General features: G+C 42.5%; 1 protein-coding gene across 3 annotated transcripts in view; it reads left to right on the forward strand.

The window, feature by feature from the left end:
* LOC124711304 (TRAF-type zinc finger domain-containing protein 1-like) overlaps nt 1-21,558 on the forward strand; it is a 78,055-nt gene that overhangs the window by 19,427 nt on the left and 37,070 nt on the right. For all 3 annotated transcript variants that reach the window (XM_047241319.1, XM_047241318.1, XM_047241320.1), the window contains one exon: nt 16,829-17,056. In XM_047241319.1, coding sequence (XP_047097275.1) covers nt 16,829-17,056 — 228 coding nt within the window. The remainder of the gene's footprint in view (nt 1-16,828; nt 17,057-21,558) is intronic.

Consider the following 21,558-nt stretch of genomic DNA (forward strand, 5'->3'; position numbering starts at 1 on the left):
CAAACTTTCGCCTCAGGGGGCTGAAGTCACCAGGTACACAACCAGCAGGCCAGTAAGGACAGAAGGAATAATCCTGTGAAGATTTCCTACGTACCTCAAGCCAACCAGCATCTGAGTCTTCCTGTGCCAACTGCAAAAGCTCCAAGGTGTCAAACGAGGGCAAATGGTGTTGCCACCAGATACCCTCGCCTGGCTGACCTCCGTGTTGCTGGTGTGCACCACCAACCAGTTTTCTGCCCTAGACTCCGCAGGCCAACAGAAGGACAATGCCAACACTTCTGTAGACCTCATGGAGCAGGATTCTCCTGCCTCTGTGCCCTGTAGCAGTGAATCTTTGAAGGTTGGCCCTCGGCAGCTGCCGAGATGATGTCCCTTCATTTTTTTCCTTGTCATGACTCTCCTATTTAGAGCTTCTCTTAGAATTGCAGCATCTGCTTGTCCTTGGATTTCTTGTTCTCCGCTTCCAGGAAACAAAGTTGCATCTTCTCGACTGCTTTGAGCTCTTTCATTTCTTCCCTAACCATTTTGACCTTCCCCCTAAGGACGTCATTCCGTCTCATGGAGGAGTCATGCTGCTCACACGGGATGACATTCATAGTCAACCCATCTCCTTGACTACCCACCTTCAAGCCGTTGCACATGTAGAGAGTACGGAGGATATCAGTCCTCCAGCAGGTGTTGTAGGCTTTCTCCAAATAAAAAAAAACATGGCCACTGCCTCGGAGTTCAGCAGAAAACCATTAATGACGTGGGTGGACAAAGTGACGAGATGGTAAACTACCGAATGGCTCACTAAAAATCCACACTGTTCAGTGGTTAGTAAATTGCGAGACTCTAGCCACCATACCAGGTGGGCATGAATCATATGTTCCATCATGCTGCAAACACAGCTGGCGAGAGAAATGGGGCTGTATCTAGAAGGAAGATGTTTGTCCTTACTAGGCTTAGGTATGGGTACAACAGCGGCATGCCGGCGTCTGCGGAATGTGCCCTCTGCCCAGATGCGGTTGTACGTATGAAGCAGAAAGTGCTTGCCCACAAGAGAAAGGTGCTGCAGCATCTGAATGTGAAAATTGTCTAGTCCTGGGGCAGAGGGTCGGGAAATTGTCTAGTCCTGGGGCAGAGGATCGGGATGAAGTGACAGCACGATCTAGCTCCCTCATAGTAAAGGTGGCATTGTAGCACTTACGATTCTGAGAAGAAAAGGGTATCACCCAAGCTGCCTCAGCTCGTTTCCACTGGTGGAAGGCAAGGTGATGGTGGGAGGAGCTCAAAATCTCCACAAAATGGTGGCCCAGTGTTGGAGATAGCAATAGTGTCCATGATGACATCGTCTGCTACTATCAGGCCGGAAATTGGGGAATGGATTTTGGTCCCAGAGAACCATCGGAGGTTGGCCCCCACGATGGAAGAGGGAGTGGAACTGTTAAAAGAACTAGTGAATCAAATCCAGCTAGCTTTTTTGCTATCCAGAAGAATGTGATGACACTGTGCACACAACTGTTTATAATGAATGCAGTTTGCCTTGGTAGGATGATGGTTAAAAACTCTGAGAGCATGTCTGTGCGCAAATTGCATTCCGGCATGCCTCAGTCCACCAAGGGACCTGGACATGGCGTGGTAAAGAGGAAGTGCAAGGAATGGAACATTCTGTGGTTGTAAGGACAATGTTTCATTAATACATTTGTACATCCATCACTCTTACACCGTCTCAGTACTATTCACCATCGTGGCATCTATTTTGCCACTGGCACCTTTTACACTAGCCCGGTTGAGAGTCTGTATGAAGACGCTGCCAAACTCCCACTGTCCTACCACGATGACTTTCTCCTCAGCAGGTATGCATGCTGTTTGTCTGCCATGCATGGCCACCCATCCTATGCTGCCTCCTTTGATTGCCAGTATGTGGCATGTCCCTCTTCTGTTACCTCCTGGAGTTCACTTTTGGCTCTTGCTCTTTCAGTTTAACTTCACACTACCTGCAACGTTCCCGGTGGGTGTAAACCCTTCACCACCATGGCTTCGTGCAGCGGCCCACGTTCATCTTAGCCTTTATTCGCTTCCTCAGGACACTACTCCAGCCTCACTCTATCACCTTAAGTTTTGCGAGCTTAGAACGGAACTTTGCGATAATATCTTTGTGTACAGTGGTGGCTCTCGCACTGACCGTGGTGTCGGGTGTGCCTTCGTTATTGGCACCGATGTTTTTTGGTTTTGGCTTCCGGAACACTGCTCAGTATTTACAGCAGAGCTCTTCGTCCTGTATCAGGCCACACAGTATATTCAGCGACACAGGCTTTTCAGTTGTGTCATCTGCTCTGACTCTCTGTGCCCTTCAGAGCCTCTGTGTGCTGTGCACCGCTCATCCCTTAGTGCAGTGGGTCCAGGGAAGCTGTCACTTGCTCACTCTTTATGGAGCCACTGTCATGTTTATGTGGGTTCCTGGTCATGTCGGTCTGACTGGAAACGAGGCTGCTAACACTCCTGCCAAGGCTGCAGTCCTCATACCTCGGTCCCCTAGTTCTTCCAATGCCTCTGATGATATTTGTGTTGCCATCTGTCAACTGGTGGTGTCATTTTGGCATCACCACTGGTCCTCCCTTCATGGGAACAAGCTCCGGGAAATGAAGTCCCTCCCAGCAGTTTAGATGACCTTCTCTTGGCCCTCTCGCTGTGAGAGGATTATTTTAGCTAGGTTGCGCATTGGGCACTGTCTTTTTACCCATCACCATTTGTTAAGTGGTGCTCCCCTATCACCTTGTACTCATTGTGCTCAACCTTTGACGGTCTGCTATTTCCTGACTGAATATCCTTTTTTTAACCACTTACATTCTCATTTGTGTTTGCCATCTGGGCCGTTTTAGTGAATGATGCGTGGGCTGTCGACCTCATTGTACTTTTTATCCATTGTAGTAATATGGCGAAGGCCATTTAATTTTTAGTTCTGGACCTCAGTTTCTCTGTGGCGTATTTTATTGACCTTTCTCCATGTCCCCCTTTTTTAGCTATCTTGTCTTCTGTCAGTTGGGATTAACGTGTAGTCATCTTTAACTCCTCTTTATCCTCGTGTACAGTTTTGACATGGGCATGTATGACTCTAGTTATTTTTGCACCCTAAAACAAAGCAAACGAACAATCTGTTATGTCCGACCTTTACTCACTTGTGTAATGTTTGTGTCAATTTCATGATATGGTAATATAAGTTTGTCAAAGTGGTCATTGGTCCAGCACCATCATTATACTTGTAGCAACTAAAACTTGCTGTCACCTGACAACCACTCGTTCATCAGTGGCAAATTTAGAGTATCACCTACATTTCTCTCATTGCCATGTTAAAATTTGCTTCTTCTGGCAAAACAAAATTGAGTTTGCATAATTTCACATCACTTACATTCTAATGCTGTTCCAATTGTGACAGAATCCTGAAACAGTGCCTTATTAAATGTGAAACTGAGTGTCTCGTCTCCTACTTTCCAAATTTTACAGAAGCTCTCCTGCAGGAGTCTCGGTTCGACGCACAGTTTTAATCTGCAGGAAGTTTCACATTTTTGATATTGGAACAAATGTGTAATTTCTTCTCTTATCTTGTAGCAAAGCCACACTAATTCTTGTTTCATCAGCTATCCAAAGACTTAAGAAATTACATCTATTCCATTGCAAAAGTCTACAGTTACTCAAATATCAGAGTACATAAGAAAGTTCTGCATGTTGGTCATATAACAAATATTCTCCTCTTTCCATGCTATCATGTGCCAAAATCTTGTTTCGATACCTCAAACTATTTATGATCCTAAGGGATGTTGCGGATACTCCACTCTAGTTCACACACTTGCAGAAATGAACGCACTATATTGCAACCCATTTTACTGAGCAAAGTGACTCAGTTGTTAGGACACTGAACTCGCATCTGGGAGGATGACGGTTTAAACCCAATCTTGCCATCCTGATTTAGGTTTTCTGCGATTTTCCTAAATCGCTTCAGGCAAATGTCGGGATGGTTCCTTTGAAAGGCTACGGCAAACTTCCTTCCCTAATCCGATGGGACCAATGACCTTGCTGTTTGGTCCCCTCCCCCAAATTTCACGAGCAGCAGCACCAAATGCAAATTCATAGCAACCCCTACATTTTATTACAACAAATTTAAATTTCACGCTGCACCATTAATGGAATGATAGGCACTTCATCATGAAGTTAACATATAAAGCTATAATTAATGAAAAAAAAAATGTTTTTCACCAAATAGTATCTTTAAAATTGTGTGAAAAAGTTTGCGGGGTACTTGGCACGAGTGCAGTGCAGTGAGAGTGACAGAAACCAATGTGTTCACAGAGAGCAGCTCAGCATACTTCCTGACTGGCTGTGGCCTGTTGCAAGGTCTGCACATGTGTTTAGTTGGCTGTCAGGCCAGATAACCAGTCGCAAAAACTCCGTGGACAGTCTCAAGGTTGGGCTGCCACAAAGCTCAGGCTGGCACTGCAGATTCCCAAGAATCAGCCAGAAATATGCGCAGCCCATTGGGAAAATCCACTCATGTGTGGCTAGCTAATGTGGAAGGGGGTTGTAACTTGAACCACAGCCCTTGTACCTCGCAAGGCTTTCTGCAACACTTGGAGTTTTTGACATGATCACTATCTGTCCATTTGCCCATGTTTGGACTCACCTTCAAAGGCACAGCAGCTTTTGCTTGCTGTGGGAATATTGTCAACAAACAACTTTCCATTCTCAGTATTGTGACAGCTCTTGCACTGTTCAGGTTGTAGATCATGGTGAAACCAGGCAAGTGAAATTCAGTGCTAAATGGCTAAATGACTGAAATTTTGAGCATATAGAGGCCGACATTACATTAAAGTTCTAGGTGTACTGCGCACTGTTCAGCAAGTATTTCACTCTAAGCAGCATATGGAAAATGGTCCTCATCAGCCATATGGAAAGAACAAAGCACTCGGAGGCAGTCGCGGCAGTCAAGAAGACCGTGGAAATTCATCTTTTTCATCAGTCCTCAGCAGGTGAAGTGAAGTGCTACAATCTTTAAGTGACATGTAGATTCTTAGAGGTTGCCTGTGTAACGCAACACCTACAGTGAGTGATAGTGAACAAAGTTAAAGGAAATACATTAAATGTATTCACAGTTGTGAATATAGTCAACTGTCGGTTGTATAATGGAATGACGACAATGAAAATTTGTGCTGGATTGGGGATCGAACCCATATTTCTCACTTATGAGTGGTCACTTTACCATTGGCTATCCAAGTAAGACTCATGGCTAGACCCAAACTTCCATTTTGAATAATACAGGTGCTATGACAATACAGGTTCTACAATATTGTAGTTCAAGGAAAGGAAAAGCACCACTCTAAAGTTGGTATTTGAACTGAGGACTGACACTTTGGGGCAATTTTTGAGTAAGGTCGTCGTCTCTCATTGCCCCATATTTGTGTAGGCCCTCACGGTCTGAGTTTTGTAAACCAGCTCTACAGTGTGTTTTTGTTCATATCCAGTGCTCTGTATACTCTCACTGATCCTTATGGGATTTTATTTTCAACAGTTGTGTTGTTTTTACCTTGCCTTTTTGGTGACGCATTGTGCCTTGACAGGGGTCAGGGGTATTCTAATAATGCTTTAAAATATTAGTGAGAACAGGGCCATCAGGTGAGCTGGGAACCCTCACCAACAAGGTGATGCTCCAAAGTGACTGCGTGACTTAAGCATTCTTGATGTATCCTTGCATAGCTTGATGTAACCTACCCTTTCCTTTTACAATTTAAAGTTTTGCTTCCCTTTCCTGATGTAAAGCTTTGGCACTTATGAAAACTTGCCATTAGTTTTGCAGTGAATAGTGGCAAGCAGGAAGTATGCCCCACCATCCCAATTTCCCAATGTTTTTGTTTCTCTCTCTTCCTCTTTAGACAAAGGGACTGATTTCATTAAGCCCTTCTTAATTGTGCAAAAACTGGACACATCCATCTGTTGACGACCACTGTTCTTCTGCTGATTGCATAGGTGATATCATCTTATTTGGTTACTTGTAACAATGTAATTAAAACGATAGTTGCTGTTCACCATACAGCGGACGCACTGAGTTGCAGAAAGGCACAACAAAACGACTGTCACATAAGTAGCTTTCAGCGGATAAGGCCTTTGTCAGAATTAGACAGTATACACACACTCACAGAAACATGACCACAGTCTCTATCAGCTGGAGCCAGACTGCGAGCAGCAAGTGCTGCAAGGAGAGTGCAGGGACGAGGTAGAGAATAGGGCAGCTAGGTGCAGTCAGGGTGGATGACTGGCGGCATTGGTGATATAGAGGGCTGTGTGGTGCTGGAGTGCAAATAGGGAAGGGATGAGATAGGGTAAAGACAATGATTAATGAAGATTGAGACCAGGATGGTTACTGGAATGTAGAATTTATTGCTGGAAGAGTTCACTCCTGCGCAATTCGGAAGAGCTGGTGGTAGCAAGAGGGATCCAGATGACACAGGGTGTGAAGCAGTCATTGAAATGAAGGACATCGTGTTGGCGGCGTGCTCAGCAACAGGGTGATTCACATGTTTCTTAGCCACAGTTGGCCATTCATGCAAGCAGACAGCTTGTTGGTTGATTGTGACAGGACTCTTGTAGGTGGTGGTGGGAGGGATAGGTAATATTTGTGACAAGACTGGAGTAGGTGGTGGTGGGAGGATGTATGGGACAGCTATTGCATCTAGATGTGTTACAGGGATATGAGGCCATCTACAAACAGGCTACCTGTGATCAACTCATTCTCTTCTGCAGGAATGAAATTTGGTGATACCAGCAGCAAAGTTAAAGTAAGGTAGGTAATGGCAGATAAAACTGTGTTCAGAAACTGGGTATTCCAATAGTTCTGCAGGATCAAGACTTTGGTGTGTTACATTAGCCTGTGATAAGGAACTGATGAAAACATTTTTGCAGAACTTGTTTTTCTCTTAGTATTTTCATCTCAGTCATTAATATACACACACTGTGGCTATTGATGGCCAATCTATCATTCAAACCGAAACAAAAACCATCATCTATTTGATTCATGGTCACCTTTAAGGACAGTTTTTTCTCTGAAATAATGACACACACTGTCAACATCAACATCCACCATCATCACCACCATCTTTTATGTTTGTCATATCTTGTGATTTGTGGCTGAGAGTACACACATGAATCAGTACCAGTAAGACCTCTTCCTGTTCTACTCTCTAATATACGTCTTTTTCTGTGCAGTTGTATATATCTCAATTAAATAACCGTATCAGCCTGGAACTCTCAGTTGAAGAATGTTGACTGCTATGTTGTCTTTTAAAAGAAATTTTAAAAAAAAGTATTATGTCAGTGCATAAGTCCGTGTCATTTATCATCAGGTTAGCACCACTGCATTGTGAAGCTTCCATTTATCGTTATTCGGCTGTGTTTTTTCGGTTTAGTGTTTTGTTGTTGTGAACAGCCACTTTTATGTCGATAACAGCTCATTTTGATCATTTTCAAGGCTAATCGGTATGGAACGTCAAGTAGACAAAAATGAACACTTAAGACACAATTTGCTCTGTGAATTTAATTGAGAATCTACTGGTGCAGAAACCACAAGAAGTATTTACTATGTGTATGGAAGGGAACATAGTGGAAGCCTTCTCTTTATGATGAAAATTGCCTGAATAAGTTGATCCATAATAGTCATTGCCAAATGACACAGGAATTGACACAAATTATGGAATGCAATCACACAGCCATTATGCACCATTTGCAGAAGGACCATTGAAAAAATGTACAAATAACCATGTTTGTCCTTTGCCGGGCCATTACTACGTGGCTTGTGAAAGGCACAAACCATTCCTCAGTAACATTGTTAGAGGCGACAAGAGAGATTATCTGTATGTAAAACTGAAGAAGAGGAAGGAATGGCTTGAAAATCAAACAACACTTGTAGAGGATGGTGCACACATTCAAAAAATAATTTGCCACGCTTTCAGTGGAACCAGACAAAAATCCTTAATTACAAAATGCTGCCGAATAATGAAACAATAAGAGCTGCCACCTCTATTGAACAGCTGAGATGACTCGCTGTTGCTATTGAAAAGGAAACTCTCATTAAACTCATGTTCTCTCTCCACAAAAAACCACTCCAGAGTATGGTCAGGATTGCCATGGGTGTAATGGCTGAATGTCACACACACACACACACACACACACACACAAAACTTCCAGGAAAAAGTGTTTCATGATGAAGCTTCTCTTAGCAACTGTCTAATAGATTTCTTCAATTCGAAGGAGACGTTACAATTTCTGTTTGAACATTGGCAGACAGTCATTGACAAAGATGATGCTGATTGCATCACCAAGTATTGTATCACTCTTGTTATTGTATGTTGTATTACCGTATTTACGCAAATCTAGTGAACACTTTTTTTTTACCATACGAAGTACTCAAAATTGGGGTGTGCATAAGATTTGATGGCGCATTAGATTTGAGTACAAACTTGAATCATTCACTGGTATTTCTTACTGGTAGCAAAACGTTTATTAAACTCTAGCAGGAAAATACAGGAATGGTATCTGTGAATTAAAGTAAGGAAGGCATAAATTGAGTAGGAGGTTATAGAGTTCAGAGCTGGTATACACACACATAAAAAAACGTTTTGCATCATCCCGCTTCCCAGACTCCAGAAGATAGACGTTGACAGTGGATATTGTATCACAGACACAGTCCCTTTGAGTGTTCAGAGATGTCACTAAACCCGCCCAAAGATGTAAACAACCATGTATGAGCAGCACCTATTAGATGGAGGGGGTTTGACAGTTGATCAGTTCATCATTCCACCAAGAAGGAAGTACACGGCTCATGTTGTTTATAGTTCAACCGTGCCTATACGGTCAATACCAGTTCGATCCCACCATCACGCCACCGTCTAGTACTGCCCCAGTTCGGAAATATCGTAGATCTGGAGCTGATGCACAGAGCAGTCTGAGTTGTAGTGGGGAGGTGACCCGTGTTTGCAGTTAGTTATTTTGCTGTTTCCTCTTCATTTCTTGCTCTTGTGCCAAATGGAAACAAATCGTGTTTTTGTGACCGGGTACTATCAAGTGAAGTAAAATACATTCACATAATTACGGAAGGCTAAAATACGTTGCTAGTTTCAGATTTTATTTTATTTCGACCTTTCTAACAGTCGAGCATTCATCGCCTTGCAGAACAATTAAGTTATTTTTGTCAGTTTGCTAAAGATATGTGGCTTTTATTAATCTTTTCCGCAGAGGTAGTAAATTTATTTGAAACAAAGTGTTTATTCCACACTACTGGCTAGTTTCAACTGGTCACTGCATTTCAAGTGCATGTTTTCATGCTCTAGCACATACAGCATTATGCCATAATAAAGAACCAAACATGAGATAAACTGGTACTCCACGAAAGTTTACATTCGAATCTGGGCATAAACTACGTGATCAGAAGTATCCTGACACCCCCAAAAACATACGTTTTTCATATTAGGTGCATTGTGTTGCCAGCTACTGCATATCAGCTACATCAGTAGTCATTAGACAATGTGAGAGAGCAAAATGGGGCGCTCCGCGGAACTCACGGACTTCGAACGTGGTCAGGTGACTGGGTGTCACTTGTGTCATATGTCTATACGCGAGATTTCCACACTCCTAAACATCTCTAGGTCCACTGTTTCCGATGTGATAGTGAAGTGGAAACATGAAGGGACACACGTAGCACAAAAGCGTACCGGCCGACCTCGTCTGTTGACTGACAGAGACTGCTGTCAGTTGAAGACAGTCGTAATGTGTAATAGGCAGACATCTATCCAGACCGTCACACAGGAAATCCAAACTGCATCAGGATCCACTGCAGGTACTATGTTACTTATGCGGGAGGTGAGAAAACTGGATTTCGTGCTTGAGCGGCTGCTCATAAGCCACATACCATGCCGGCAAATGACAAACGATGCCTTGCTTCATGTAAGGAGCGTAAACATTGGACAATTGAACAGTGGAAAAACGTTGTGTGCAGTGACAAATCACAGTACAAAATGTGGTGATCTGCCAGCGTATGTAGTGCCAACAGTAAAATTTGGAGGCGGTGGTGTTATTGTGTGGTCGTGTTTTTCATGGTGGGGGCTTGCACCCCTTCTTGTTTTGGGTGGCACCTTCTTGCTTCCCACTTTTGAGCAATTCGGGGATGGTGATTGCATCTTTCTACATGATCGAGCAGCTGTTCATAATGCACGGCCTGTGGCGGAGTGGTTACACGACAATAACATCCCTGTAGTGGACTGGCCTGCACAGACTCCTGACTTCAATCCTATAGAACACCATTGGGATGTTTTGGTACGCCGACATCGTGCCAGGCCTCACTGACCAACATCGATACCTTTCCTCAATGCAGCACTCCGAGAAAAATGGGCTGCCATTCCCCAAGAAACCTGCCAGCACATGATTGAACGTATGCCTGCGAGAGTGGAAGCTGTTATCAAGGCTAAGGTTGGATCAACACCATATAGAATTCCATCATTACCGATGGAGGGCACCATGAACTTGTAAGTTATTTTCAGCCAGGTGTCAGGATGCTTTTGATCACATAGTGTACGAAGGTGCACTGTAAGCTGAATTATGCATTTTAGTATGGTTCACGAAATTCCATTGTTCTTGGAGTATCATCTAATGTCTTGTTCTTTTTATGGCATAATGTTAGATCTTTTAATGTTTTACACATATGAACATACGGGCTTGCAGCGTGATTGTAGCTGCGCAAGCGTGGTGACGCCATTATCTGGTGCTCTCTGGCAACTGCTGAAATGAACCTATTTCTGATAGGTAGCCGGAAAATATTGCGAGTGGTTGTTCGAAAAGCTTTACTTACAAAGTGAATTTCCTTCAATAAAATTCTTCAGGGTATAAGACCGCATCGTCATAATTTGAAATGCGCCAACGTTTCGGCCAGCGTTGCAGCTAGCCTTCATCAGGGCCTTACGTTAACTGCTAAATGAACACACTTGGTTCCTTAAATAGCTGCACGAGAAAACCGTGTCGTTACTTGATTGGCTGTAAAAGGAGGAGGAGGAGGGGTGAAAGGTATGCTTTATTGGTGTTTCCTTTATTATCTGTCATTGGCTGAAATAGCTGTTTTCTATTGGTCTTTATATTAATCCACCCCATTGGAGGAGACGGACGAATAGCGAACAGGTGATGGCTGTGACGTCACACTGTTTCCATGCTGTCCAGAAGCCGGCTGCGGCATGCCATTGCTTTGTGTGCTCGCGACCACTACTGCGGCTCTCCGCGTGTCTGCATGGGCCGCCACGGCTCTGCCGCCGCTCCGTAGCCCTGCTATTGCAGGCAGCCAAGACCTCGGAAGCTTGTACCCGTCCTCTCTATTCATGTTGGCGGGTCTTTTGGCTATTTCTATCGCCTCTCTAATCTTTCTTTTGAAAGTGAGAGGCTGTTTCGCCAGGACGTGGGCTTCTTGAAAAAATATTGGTTTCCCGCACTCGTCTCGGTGTTCCGCCACTGCTGACTTAGTGTGTTGTTTCAGGCGGATATATCTTTCATGTTCCGAGAGCCTTGTGCTAATCGGACGTCCCGTCTCACCTATGTAGACTAATCCACACGCACAACCAATTTCATACACGCCAGCTGTGTGTAGTTTGTCAACTGCATCCTTGGTAGAACCAAGCATGTCTGATATTTTGTTTCTGCTTCGGAAAATTGGTTTGATGTCGGCTTTTCGTAGAATTTTGCCAATACGTTTGGTGACCCCTTGTACGTATGGTAACACAGCAATGCTCTGTGCCTCCTTCTCCTCTTCCCTATTAAGTCTTCTCCCTTGTCGACATGGTGCTGTCTATCATCTGCTTCCCATAGCCATTAGTTCCGAAGATGGACCTGAGGCGTTCAAGTTCTGTCTTCAGATGTTCTTCGTCGCTTATCCTGTACACTCTCTTCATTAGCGTGTGCAGGGCGGACTTCTTCTGCGTGGGGTGATGGTGGGAGGAAGAGGCGTGAAGGTAACTGTCCGTATTGGTTGGTTTCCTGTACACTTTGTGGCCAAGTTTACCATCAGGTTTTCGATAAACTTCCACGTCGAGAAAAGCCAGCACCCCATTCTTCTCTGTTTCCATTGTAAACTGAATTTTCCTATGCTGTTGGTTAAGGTGCTTGTGGAAATTCTGTAACTCCTCTTCTCCGTGGGGCCAGATGGCGAAAGTATCATCGACATAGCGAAGCCAACAATTTGGACGTAATGGTGCGGACTGGAGGGCTGTTTCCTCAAATGCCTCCATGAAAATTTCTGCTGCGATAGGCGATAGGGGTGAGCCCATAGCTACACCGTCAGTTTGTTCATAAAATTGACCTCTCCACTTGAAATAGGTGGTCGTCAGACAGTGGCGCACAAGCTCACATATATCAGGTGCCACGCGTTCTTCTAGGAAGTTCACAGTATCTGACACTGGGACATTCGTGAATAGGGATTTGACGTCGAAACTAACCATCAGATCTTGGTCCGTAACACGCATTTCCTTTAGGAGAGACACGAAGTGAGTGGAATCCTTAACGTAGGACTCGGTTTGATGCACTAGGTGTCGGAGCCTAGGTGCCAGTTCTTTCGCTAGGTAGTAGGTCGGCGAATTTATACTGTTTACTATGGGCCTTAAGGGGAAGTCGGTTTTGTGTACCTTCGGTACACCATATATCCTTGGTGCCTGTGTCACTTGCGGGATGAATCTTCTGGCCTTGTCGAATTGATTCTAGAGTGCTTGAACAGTGCCTGCGTCGTTTTGATTACCTTGGCCGTCGGCTCTCCCTGAAGTTTCTTGTAGATAGGTTCTGCGAGAATATCTTCCATTCGTTTGTTGTAATCAGCTGTGTCCAAGACTACAGTGGCGTTGCCCTTATCTGCCTGTACCACTACTAAGTGGGGGTTGTCTCTGAGTTCCTTGATGGCATGGTATTCCTCAACGTTGATGTTTAGCTTCGGTGGCTTTGCTTTATTCAGAACTCTGACCGTTTCCTGCCGGATCTTCTCCGCCTCGGCCTGTGGCAGATGACGTACCGAAGCCTCTACGGATTCTATAATATCTTCTTTTGGAACTCGCTTAGGTGCGACTGCGAAATTCACCCCTTGGCCAGAATTGCTGTGGTTGCTTCGCTCAAGGTGTGGCTGGAGAGGTTGACCACTGTCCGTCGCCTGTCCAGCATCAATGTTTCGTCCGTGGCTTTCTGTTGTAGTTTGTCGTACTTTCTCATCTGGCGGTTAGTAATACTATTGCTGGTCCTTGATGCTTGCTGAAAGGTTAACCTGTCGACTTTATCCCAGTCTTCCATCTGAAGTTTTCCGGCCAGAAATAGGTGCAGATCACACAAATTCCTGTTGTGAGCATCGAGACTTATGCGGATGTGGCGGATCCTTTCCCCGTAGCAATGCTTTACTGGCTTTAACACAGATGTTCCTCGCCTTGTTCGTTTTTATGTGAGACGTCAACCGCAAAGAATACGGCACAACACTCGTGTCTCTGCATCTCTTCAAAAAAGCAAGGTCATTCAGCAGTTTACATCTTTTTAAACGCAGTGCTTCTAACTTCTTGGTGTTTCCGTGGATTTCCTGCCCATACAGGTTGGTTAAATGTAAGCGTAGGCTTCAGCGGCCGTTGTCTTCTTCAATAAAATTCTTCAGGGTATCAGACCGCATCGTCATAATTTGAAATGCGCCAACGTTTCGGCCAGCGTTGCAGCTAGCCTTCATCAGGGCCTTACGTTAACTGCTAAATGAACACACTTGGTTCCTTAAATAGCTGCACGAGAAAACCGTGTCGTTACTTGATTGGCTGTAAAAAGAGGAGGAGGAGGGGTGAAAGGTATGCTTTATTGGTGTTTCCTTTATTATCTGTCATTGGCTGAAATAGCTGTTTTCTATTGGTCTTTATATTAATCCACCCCATTGGAGGAGATGGACGAATAGCGAACAGGTGATGGCTGTGACGTCACACTGTTTCCATGCTGTCCAGAAGCCGGCTGCGGCATGCCATTGCTTTGTGTGCTCGCCATCACCTGTTCGCTATTCGTCCGTCTCCTCCAATGGGGTGGATTAATATAAAGACCAATAGAAAACAGGTATTTCAGCCAATGACAGATAATAAAGGAAACACCAATAAAGCATACCTTTCACCCCTCCTCCTCCTCCTTTTACAGCCAATCAAGTAACGACACGGTTTTCTCGTGCAGCTATTTAAGGAACCAAGTGTGTTCATTTAGCAGTTAACGTAAGGCCCTGATGAAGGCTAGCTGCAACGCTGGCCGAAACGTTGGCGCATTTCAAATTATGACGATGCGGTCTGATACCCTGAAGAATTTTATTGAAGAAGACAACGGCCGCGGAAGCCTACGCTTACAAAGTGAATTTCCTTTTACGCAAGATGAACTCTGTGCGAGAATGTACGATGAATTTCTTAACAGAGCGTTTTGACTCTCATTTAAAAATAAATTCTTTGAGAGACCATTTAGAAGAATTTTGAGCCAAGAAGATTAAAGATTAATGTCGTTGTTAAAAATTTTACTGGCACATTTGTGTGATGTATCTTAAACTGTAACATGTGCAAAAAAGTTCAACATTGTATGTGAAATATTAACTTTTCTTGTGGCTTATTAATCTTAGAGACACAATATTTTGTGTGAAAGCTTCTTTTTTTTCTTGCAGTAACACTGTGTACATTAAGTTAAACCATTAACTTTTCTTGTTTGTGTGTTTGTGCTACTTCATATTGATGTGCTATTGGCTGACTACATCATGTGTCCTATGCCCTGCATATCCACTGTCATCGGCTGGTGAGATCATGTACATCACTATCTCAATTTTAATGCTTCAGAAAGTAATATGCGGTGTTTAGTGGAATTCGAATTTATACTCTCGTAATACGAAAATATGCAATGTACACGTTCCTGCACATCAAAAATCTTTCCAAAACGTGCACATTACATTTGACGGCGCATTAGATACCCATAAATATGGTATAATGTAGTATATTTTATATTAATAAAATAAAATCAATCGTGGCATTGTAAAAATGACTGAAACTTATACACTGGTGTCCAAATTAAAGCAACAGATGGAAATTTTGCAAAATTGTGTCTTATTTTGCCACAAAACAGTATAAAAGGGTAATAGTTAAGTACAAACAATGGAAAGAATACAGAATGTAAACAACTGCAACATGCATAAGAATGATAAAAATGTTCATTTTTTCCAATATAATGGATTTGCACACACGTTTCGATAACTGGTTATTGTGCTCAGTATGGGGTGTGACAACCTCTGGCAGCAGTACAGGCCTGACAGCAGTAGGACATGCTGTAAATGATGTCATCAATCTCATTTTGAGGCAATAATGGCCATTCTTCCAACAGGCTTGGAGAGTGGTTGGTGGATGCTGATGTGACAGATTGTCTCCATAATGCATCTCAGACATGATCTGTGGGATTCAAATCGGGAGAGTGAGCAGACCACACTCTGTGTGCAGTATCTTCCATTTCCAAGAAAACCTCAACCACGTGTGCTCTGTGATGTCGAGCATTTTCGTCCATCAATACGAAGTCTGGTCACACGGCACCTCGCCACAACAACACGTGATGTCACAAGATCTCAACACAATACATGCCGATCCACCCATACAATTTCTGGAAGAGATGTTCAAGTGATCTTCATAATCCCTGCCCGCACCATAAGGGATCCTCATAGATATCAGTCTCTTTCCACAATTTTTGGGTTTTGAAATCATGCTCTGTGCTCCCTACAGATGGGAATCCAAGAATTACTCTTCAGACCAAATTGGGTCTCATCTGTGGAAAGAACATTGACTCATTGTGTGAACATCCAGGTGGCTTGTTGACGACTCCATTGTAGATGCTCCCTTTTGTGAAGATGTATCAGAGTTACGCATAATGCAGGTCTCCAACAATATACGCATAATGCAGGTCTCCAACAATAAAGACCACTCTGCTGAAGCCTTCTGTATCCTATTTGCCTCAATACAACACACCCAGTGGGTGCTGCAAGGTCAGATGCCAGTTGCCGTGCAGTACTAATGCAGTACCATCGTGCACTTACAGCTGAAAATCGTACTCTGTTTCTGATGTCACAAGTGGTTGGCCATTCCCTGGTCTATTTCTGATGTCACAAGTGATTGACCATGCCCTGGTCTTCCGGATACAGTTTTGGTCTCTATGAACTGTTGTCACATCTGAGAAACAACGGAATGATTCAAATTAACCCATTGGGCCACATCAGTCTGAGTCAGTCCTGTTTCCATTCTTCCTATGGCCCTCCAGCACAAAGAGTCTTGTAGGCATATTCTCTGTGCTGTACTGAATCATCTGTGACTGTGTACACAGCGATTGTGGATGTGGGAGTACCCAGCAAATGCTACCCCATTTGATAGCTACCCTGACACTATTGTTGGCATGATTGTCCGTTGACTGGAATGCTGCCTTACGTGCAGAACACGATCGTATGGACAAATGTTGACAGTTTGTATGATTATATCAAGTAGATACAGGACTGAGAAATAGTGGTCTGTTGCTTTAATTTTTATGCCACTGTATTTAACTCTTATACTTCAGCATTGCACAACTACAGAGAGAATGAATGTTGGAACAGGAAGTGAGATTCCAATACTGTTTACATGTACATTTATGGAATTTTGTCTTGTGAAGGAAAGTACTGCCCAGCCAATCTGCGTGTAATTATAATTTTCTCAAGTGAACTTTGTTTTTGAACAATACTTTAGTATTATTCAGTAACAATTTGAACAAAATCTCTTTGCTTCAGAACCTGGTCCAGCACCATCTTGGTTACATTCTCGCAGTGTTCCTACTAGTGTTCTCAACGACTTGGGGCGACAGCGTAAAGTTTCAAATGCCAGTCAGGATGTTGTGAGGCCAACAGCCACTTCCAATAGGCTGTCACCAAGTAAACGCACCAATGACATGCCACAACTTAATTCATCAACAGCTTTGAGTGCACCCAAAGCAGTGCACAAACAAAGCATTCAGAAAGGTAAAATTTTTGTCTGATGGTATACATGTAATGAAAAGGAAATAGTTACCACTCACCATATAGTGGAGAGGCTGAGTTGCAGATAGGCACAACAAAAAGACTGTTCCAAATAAAGCTTTCGTCTTGTAAGGCCTTCGTCAAAAATATGCGCGCGCGCGCCCACACACACACACACACACACACACACCTACGTGAGATTGTGTGTGTGTGTGTGTGTGTCTGTGTGTGTGTGTCGTCTATTTTTGACAAAGGCCTTACAGGCCAAAAGCTTTATTTGGAACAGTCTTTTTGTTGTGCCTATCTGCAACTCAGCATCTCCACTGTATGGTGAGTGGCAACTTTCCTTTTCGTAATATGGTTACATTCCATCCTCGATTTTCCATTGTTCGTAGCATACATTTAATTTGCTTTATAATTACTATGAAGGGTGTTTCTGGTACATTTCTGTTTTATGCCTCTGTGGTTGTTGCTTTATACATATACTTATTTTATTTGGGGAATGGCATTATATAACATTGTAAACTGCAGTTTAAACAACAGCCTACAGTGTTATATAACGTCATTTCTAAAGTCAGAGCTGTGGAACACAATGTACAAAAAAAAATTTTAATTCAGGCTATTGTTGGCTTTTAATTTAATTCTCTACACTGATTACTGCAATTTCATCAGTGTTTTCCTAGATAGTATACACAACATAATAAGGGATAATAACAAGTAATCTTCATGGAAACCAAAGTTAATATCAAAATTTAGCATTTTCCTAAGTTTGAAATCTTGTATATTAAGAGACAATGCCTTTATGTTGCTTCTTTTTTTATGCAGGGAACGGAATGTTCACTTTTCTGCAGTCTTTTCTCTACTGAGGGTTAAGGAATAGGATTACTGAATACTTCTTGTGATACTGTCAAATATTCTCGCAGTTGAGATGGTGGGCAGTATAATTCTGCTATTAGATCTTAGGGTTGTCTCCACGTACATTTGTCTGGTACTGCAGTAACTTCCATTGCACACACAGTAATTTTGGTAATGTGTTCATTGTCTTTGTTAATGAGTGAATGTCTGACTGGTGAAACAGTGATGCTGGCAAACCAACGAATGGCAAGAAATTGACCAACGTTGATAAAAATTTTATGTTCATCACTAAGTGGACACCAATTTCTTATCCATAGTTTCCTCTGCTTCATTTCACGTGATAATGTTACAATTCAATAATTATAGGTAATTATTGGTTACATATATAAACAATGAATCTGATGATGGAATAGTGGTAATAGACCTTTTGGAAAGTAATTTAGTCTCATGACTGGATCATCATAAACTTCTCTATATTAGAGAACATATCCATAATATCTTGTTGATAGTGAGCTGAAAATTACAAATATTAGGTAGTTTAGATTAAACTGTCTTTGTGTCAGTAACAGAAATGTGATTCGGCTGAAGCAATTCTATGTGGACGTCAAAAGAACCTCATGTCTAGCTATGTATCACAAATACAGAATAATTATACTGATTAGGCAGTAATGAAGGGATTGTAAAACCTATAAAGGGATTTCACTGTCTAGTGTGTTGCACATTACTTCCATTAAAATATTTACGATATGGTAACTGTTATCTGAAGGAACGTGAGATATCAAGAATTAAGTGCACATGATCATAGAGTACTCTCTCTCTCTCTCTCTCTCTCTCTCTCTCTCTCTCTCTCTCTCTCTATCTCTCTTACACACACACACACATTGAATATGTGTAGATTCATTGTAGTTATTTTCCATCTTAATTTTTTTATCTAGGCTTTGGATTGGGATTAGTAAAGTTGCAAGGCAGAAATGTAATTTCTTGTGTAATAGATAAAATATTTCACCAAAATTCCAATAGTCATTAAATTAAAATAATTAATGAAACAACTGTGTTTCGTATTGGGTTTGAGGTTAAACAATTTTGTTACTATCACCGCTTTCCTTAGATGGTGGAAACACATTTCTGTTGCTGCACCTTTGTTTGGTTTGAATAAAATGTCTGAAGGATATTTGCACTCTGCAGTACAATAATAATTTGTTAGTGCAGAGTTTTTTTTGTATATTTGAAATATACTGTAAACAGGCCCAGATCACGGGGGAGAAGGGGGGGGGGGGGGCTGGGATACCTGCCCCGGGTGGTAGTTTCAGGGGGCTCCAAATTTATATTCTTGAAGGAAAAAACCTTGTTTCACAAAGCACGTAGCATCCAGCATGCGTTGTTCAAAAACCAACTGGGATGCATTTCAAAATCATATGAATAATTGATAGACCATTTTTTAACACAGTCTAAGAATCATGAGTTGATTTTTGAATGTGTGCATAGTGTATGTGATGTCTCTGCCATGGGAGTCCTCGTCGCATCTAGAAATTAAAAAAAAAAGTTCCCCCAGACAAAAGGGTAGAGCTGAGAAAATAAACTCGAATGGATGAATGCCAATCGGTGTTTATGTGGTTGATTGGGTGTGCAAATGATCAGTGTTGTTATTATAATTAGCGAAATTCATAGATTTAGACTATGATAGTGGAAATAAAAGACAAACAGGAATAATAGGTAAGAAAGATTACATATTTCTTCTCAGTGTATCCAAGACAATAAACTCTTGACAGAAAATTTTTGCCAGATCACTGCACTACTAGTTATGCAGTCCCTGGTTAGCAGGTGCGTTAAGTTCTACTTCGGAGTAACATAGAAAATGTGTTGTACGAATGCGTACAGTGACACCTAACCAGAGAATATGTTGGAGTTACTGAAGTTAACCAGCCGATAAGTTTTGACAGTGGCAGGAACCATTACAGAATGAGTGATGACAAGATTGTTTGTTAGAATAGGGCAGGAGAAGAAACTGGGACATCACTCAAATTATACAGATGAACATGATGATCTCAATTTTATATAAAAAATTGGTAGTATTACTTTCAGATTTCATGCTTGAGAAACTGGAGCGTATGAATGAAATTTGGAACTATTTCCTAATGTAAAACTTTTTGCTTGTGTTAGGCCTAATAGGCATTTGATATTGGTAAATCATGAATTATGTTCTGTTGTGTTATTTATGTAAATGAGGTGCATAAAAATGACAATTTGTGCCAAAACAGTCTCGCTTATTTGGCACGTGTTAAAACTGCTGCAATATTAAGGTCTGTTTCAGTTAACTAGGAGACAGTGATGAAATAGATGCAGTCAAATCAAGGAACCACACCAGTTTTTGGTACTATTCGTATTAAAAGCTTTTTCAGTATTAGACAACAACATTTTGGGTTTTCAAGTAGCAAAACGTTTGATGAAGTTTAATGAGATAATAGATTCTTTTGCAGAAAGGAAAGCACGCCATGTAAAGCTGTAGCAAGATTAAAGAGAAAAAAATGCTGGGACACAAGGACTGAAGAAATGTGTACTGTCTTGCTTGCCTCTTCTCTTTACTGTTTTTATGTTTCCTGTATTTAATTTTATGTCACACAAAAGAGAAAATTATTAGCTAATAGACAATAAAGAGTGCAAATTTTCTGAGGAATTCTGATTCTCCTGGTCACAAGAGATATTCTCCCAGTCATAAATAATACCACCCAGTATTAATTGTGAGTTATTTTTTAAAGGGGGTAGGATGACAAGGATGTTGTGAATATAGTTTTGATGGCTTCCACTACAAAAGACACACGTTTGAATTCCACAGAGGGAAATACAGTGACATGCAACAGAAGAATGCTGTGTGAAGAGGCATGGCATGGCGTGGCATGGCACTGCACTTCGGCACACTTAAGATCGAATAATGTGTCTTACATTTCCTTGAACATATATGTTGCATACATTAAACTCTTCAGAAATATGTTTGCTACGTAATGAACACAGTTTTGAAATATCAGTCTACCCCCACCCCTGCGGGTTCGGTGGTTAGAATAGGTCCGCGGTACTCCTGCCTGTCGTAAGAGGCAACTGAATGGAGTCTCAAATGTTTCGGCCTATATGTGATGGTCCCCTCTTGGGTTTGACCTCCATATTTCCAAATTCTTCTGAAGAGAGAGCCAATTGGGGAAGGGCACCTTACATGGTGCATTGTGACCATCGTGCATTGAGACCTTTAGCCATCTTTCTCGTCGTCACATTGCCGTCCCGTCGTTCTCCATCTCTTGGCCAAGATTCATTCCTGGGTGCGATTTCCACCTTGCAGTGTTGCTTTTTGCAGAGATGACAACCATGGGCTTCCTTGCACCTGATATCCAGCACGGTAACCAGTCTATTGTGGTGGGGCCGCCATGTACCCTGTTGGTTGTAGCCCCGTGACAGCACAGGGATCGCTCTGCTTTATGCCTGCGCCGTTAACTCCCCATGTATGCCAAGGAGTAGATGCCTATCTCCTTGGGGCATCGGGACTCGCGGCAGTGGCCATCCTGCCAGGTGGCCCTTGCTGAGGCAGGCTGGCGCCCGTGGAGAGGGCCCTTGGTCAGAATGGGTGGCATCACGGTATACGACCCGCAATGAAGGTTTCCGGT

Source organism: Schistocerca piceifrons, chromosome 8, assembly GCF_021461385.2.
Source record: "Schistocerca piceifrons isolate TAMUIC-IGC-003096 chromosome 8, iqSchPice1.1, whole genome shotgun sequence".
Classification (NCBI taxonomy): domain Eukaryota; kingdom Metazoa; phylum Arthropoda; class Insecta; order Orthoptera; family Acrididae; genus Schistocerca; species Schistocerca piceifrons.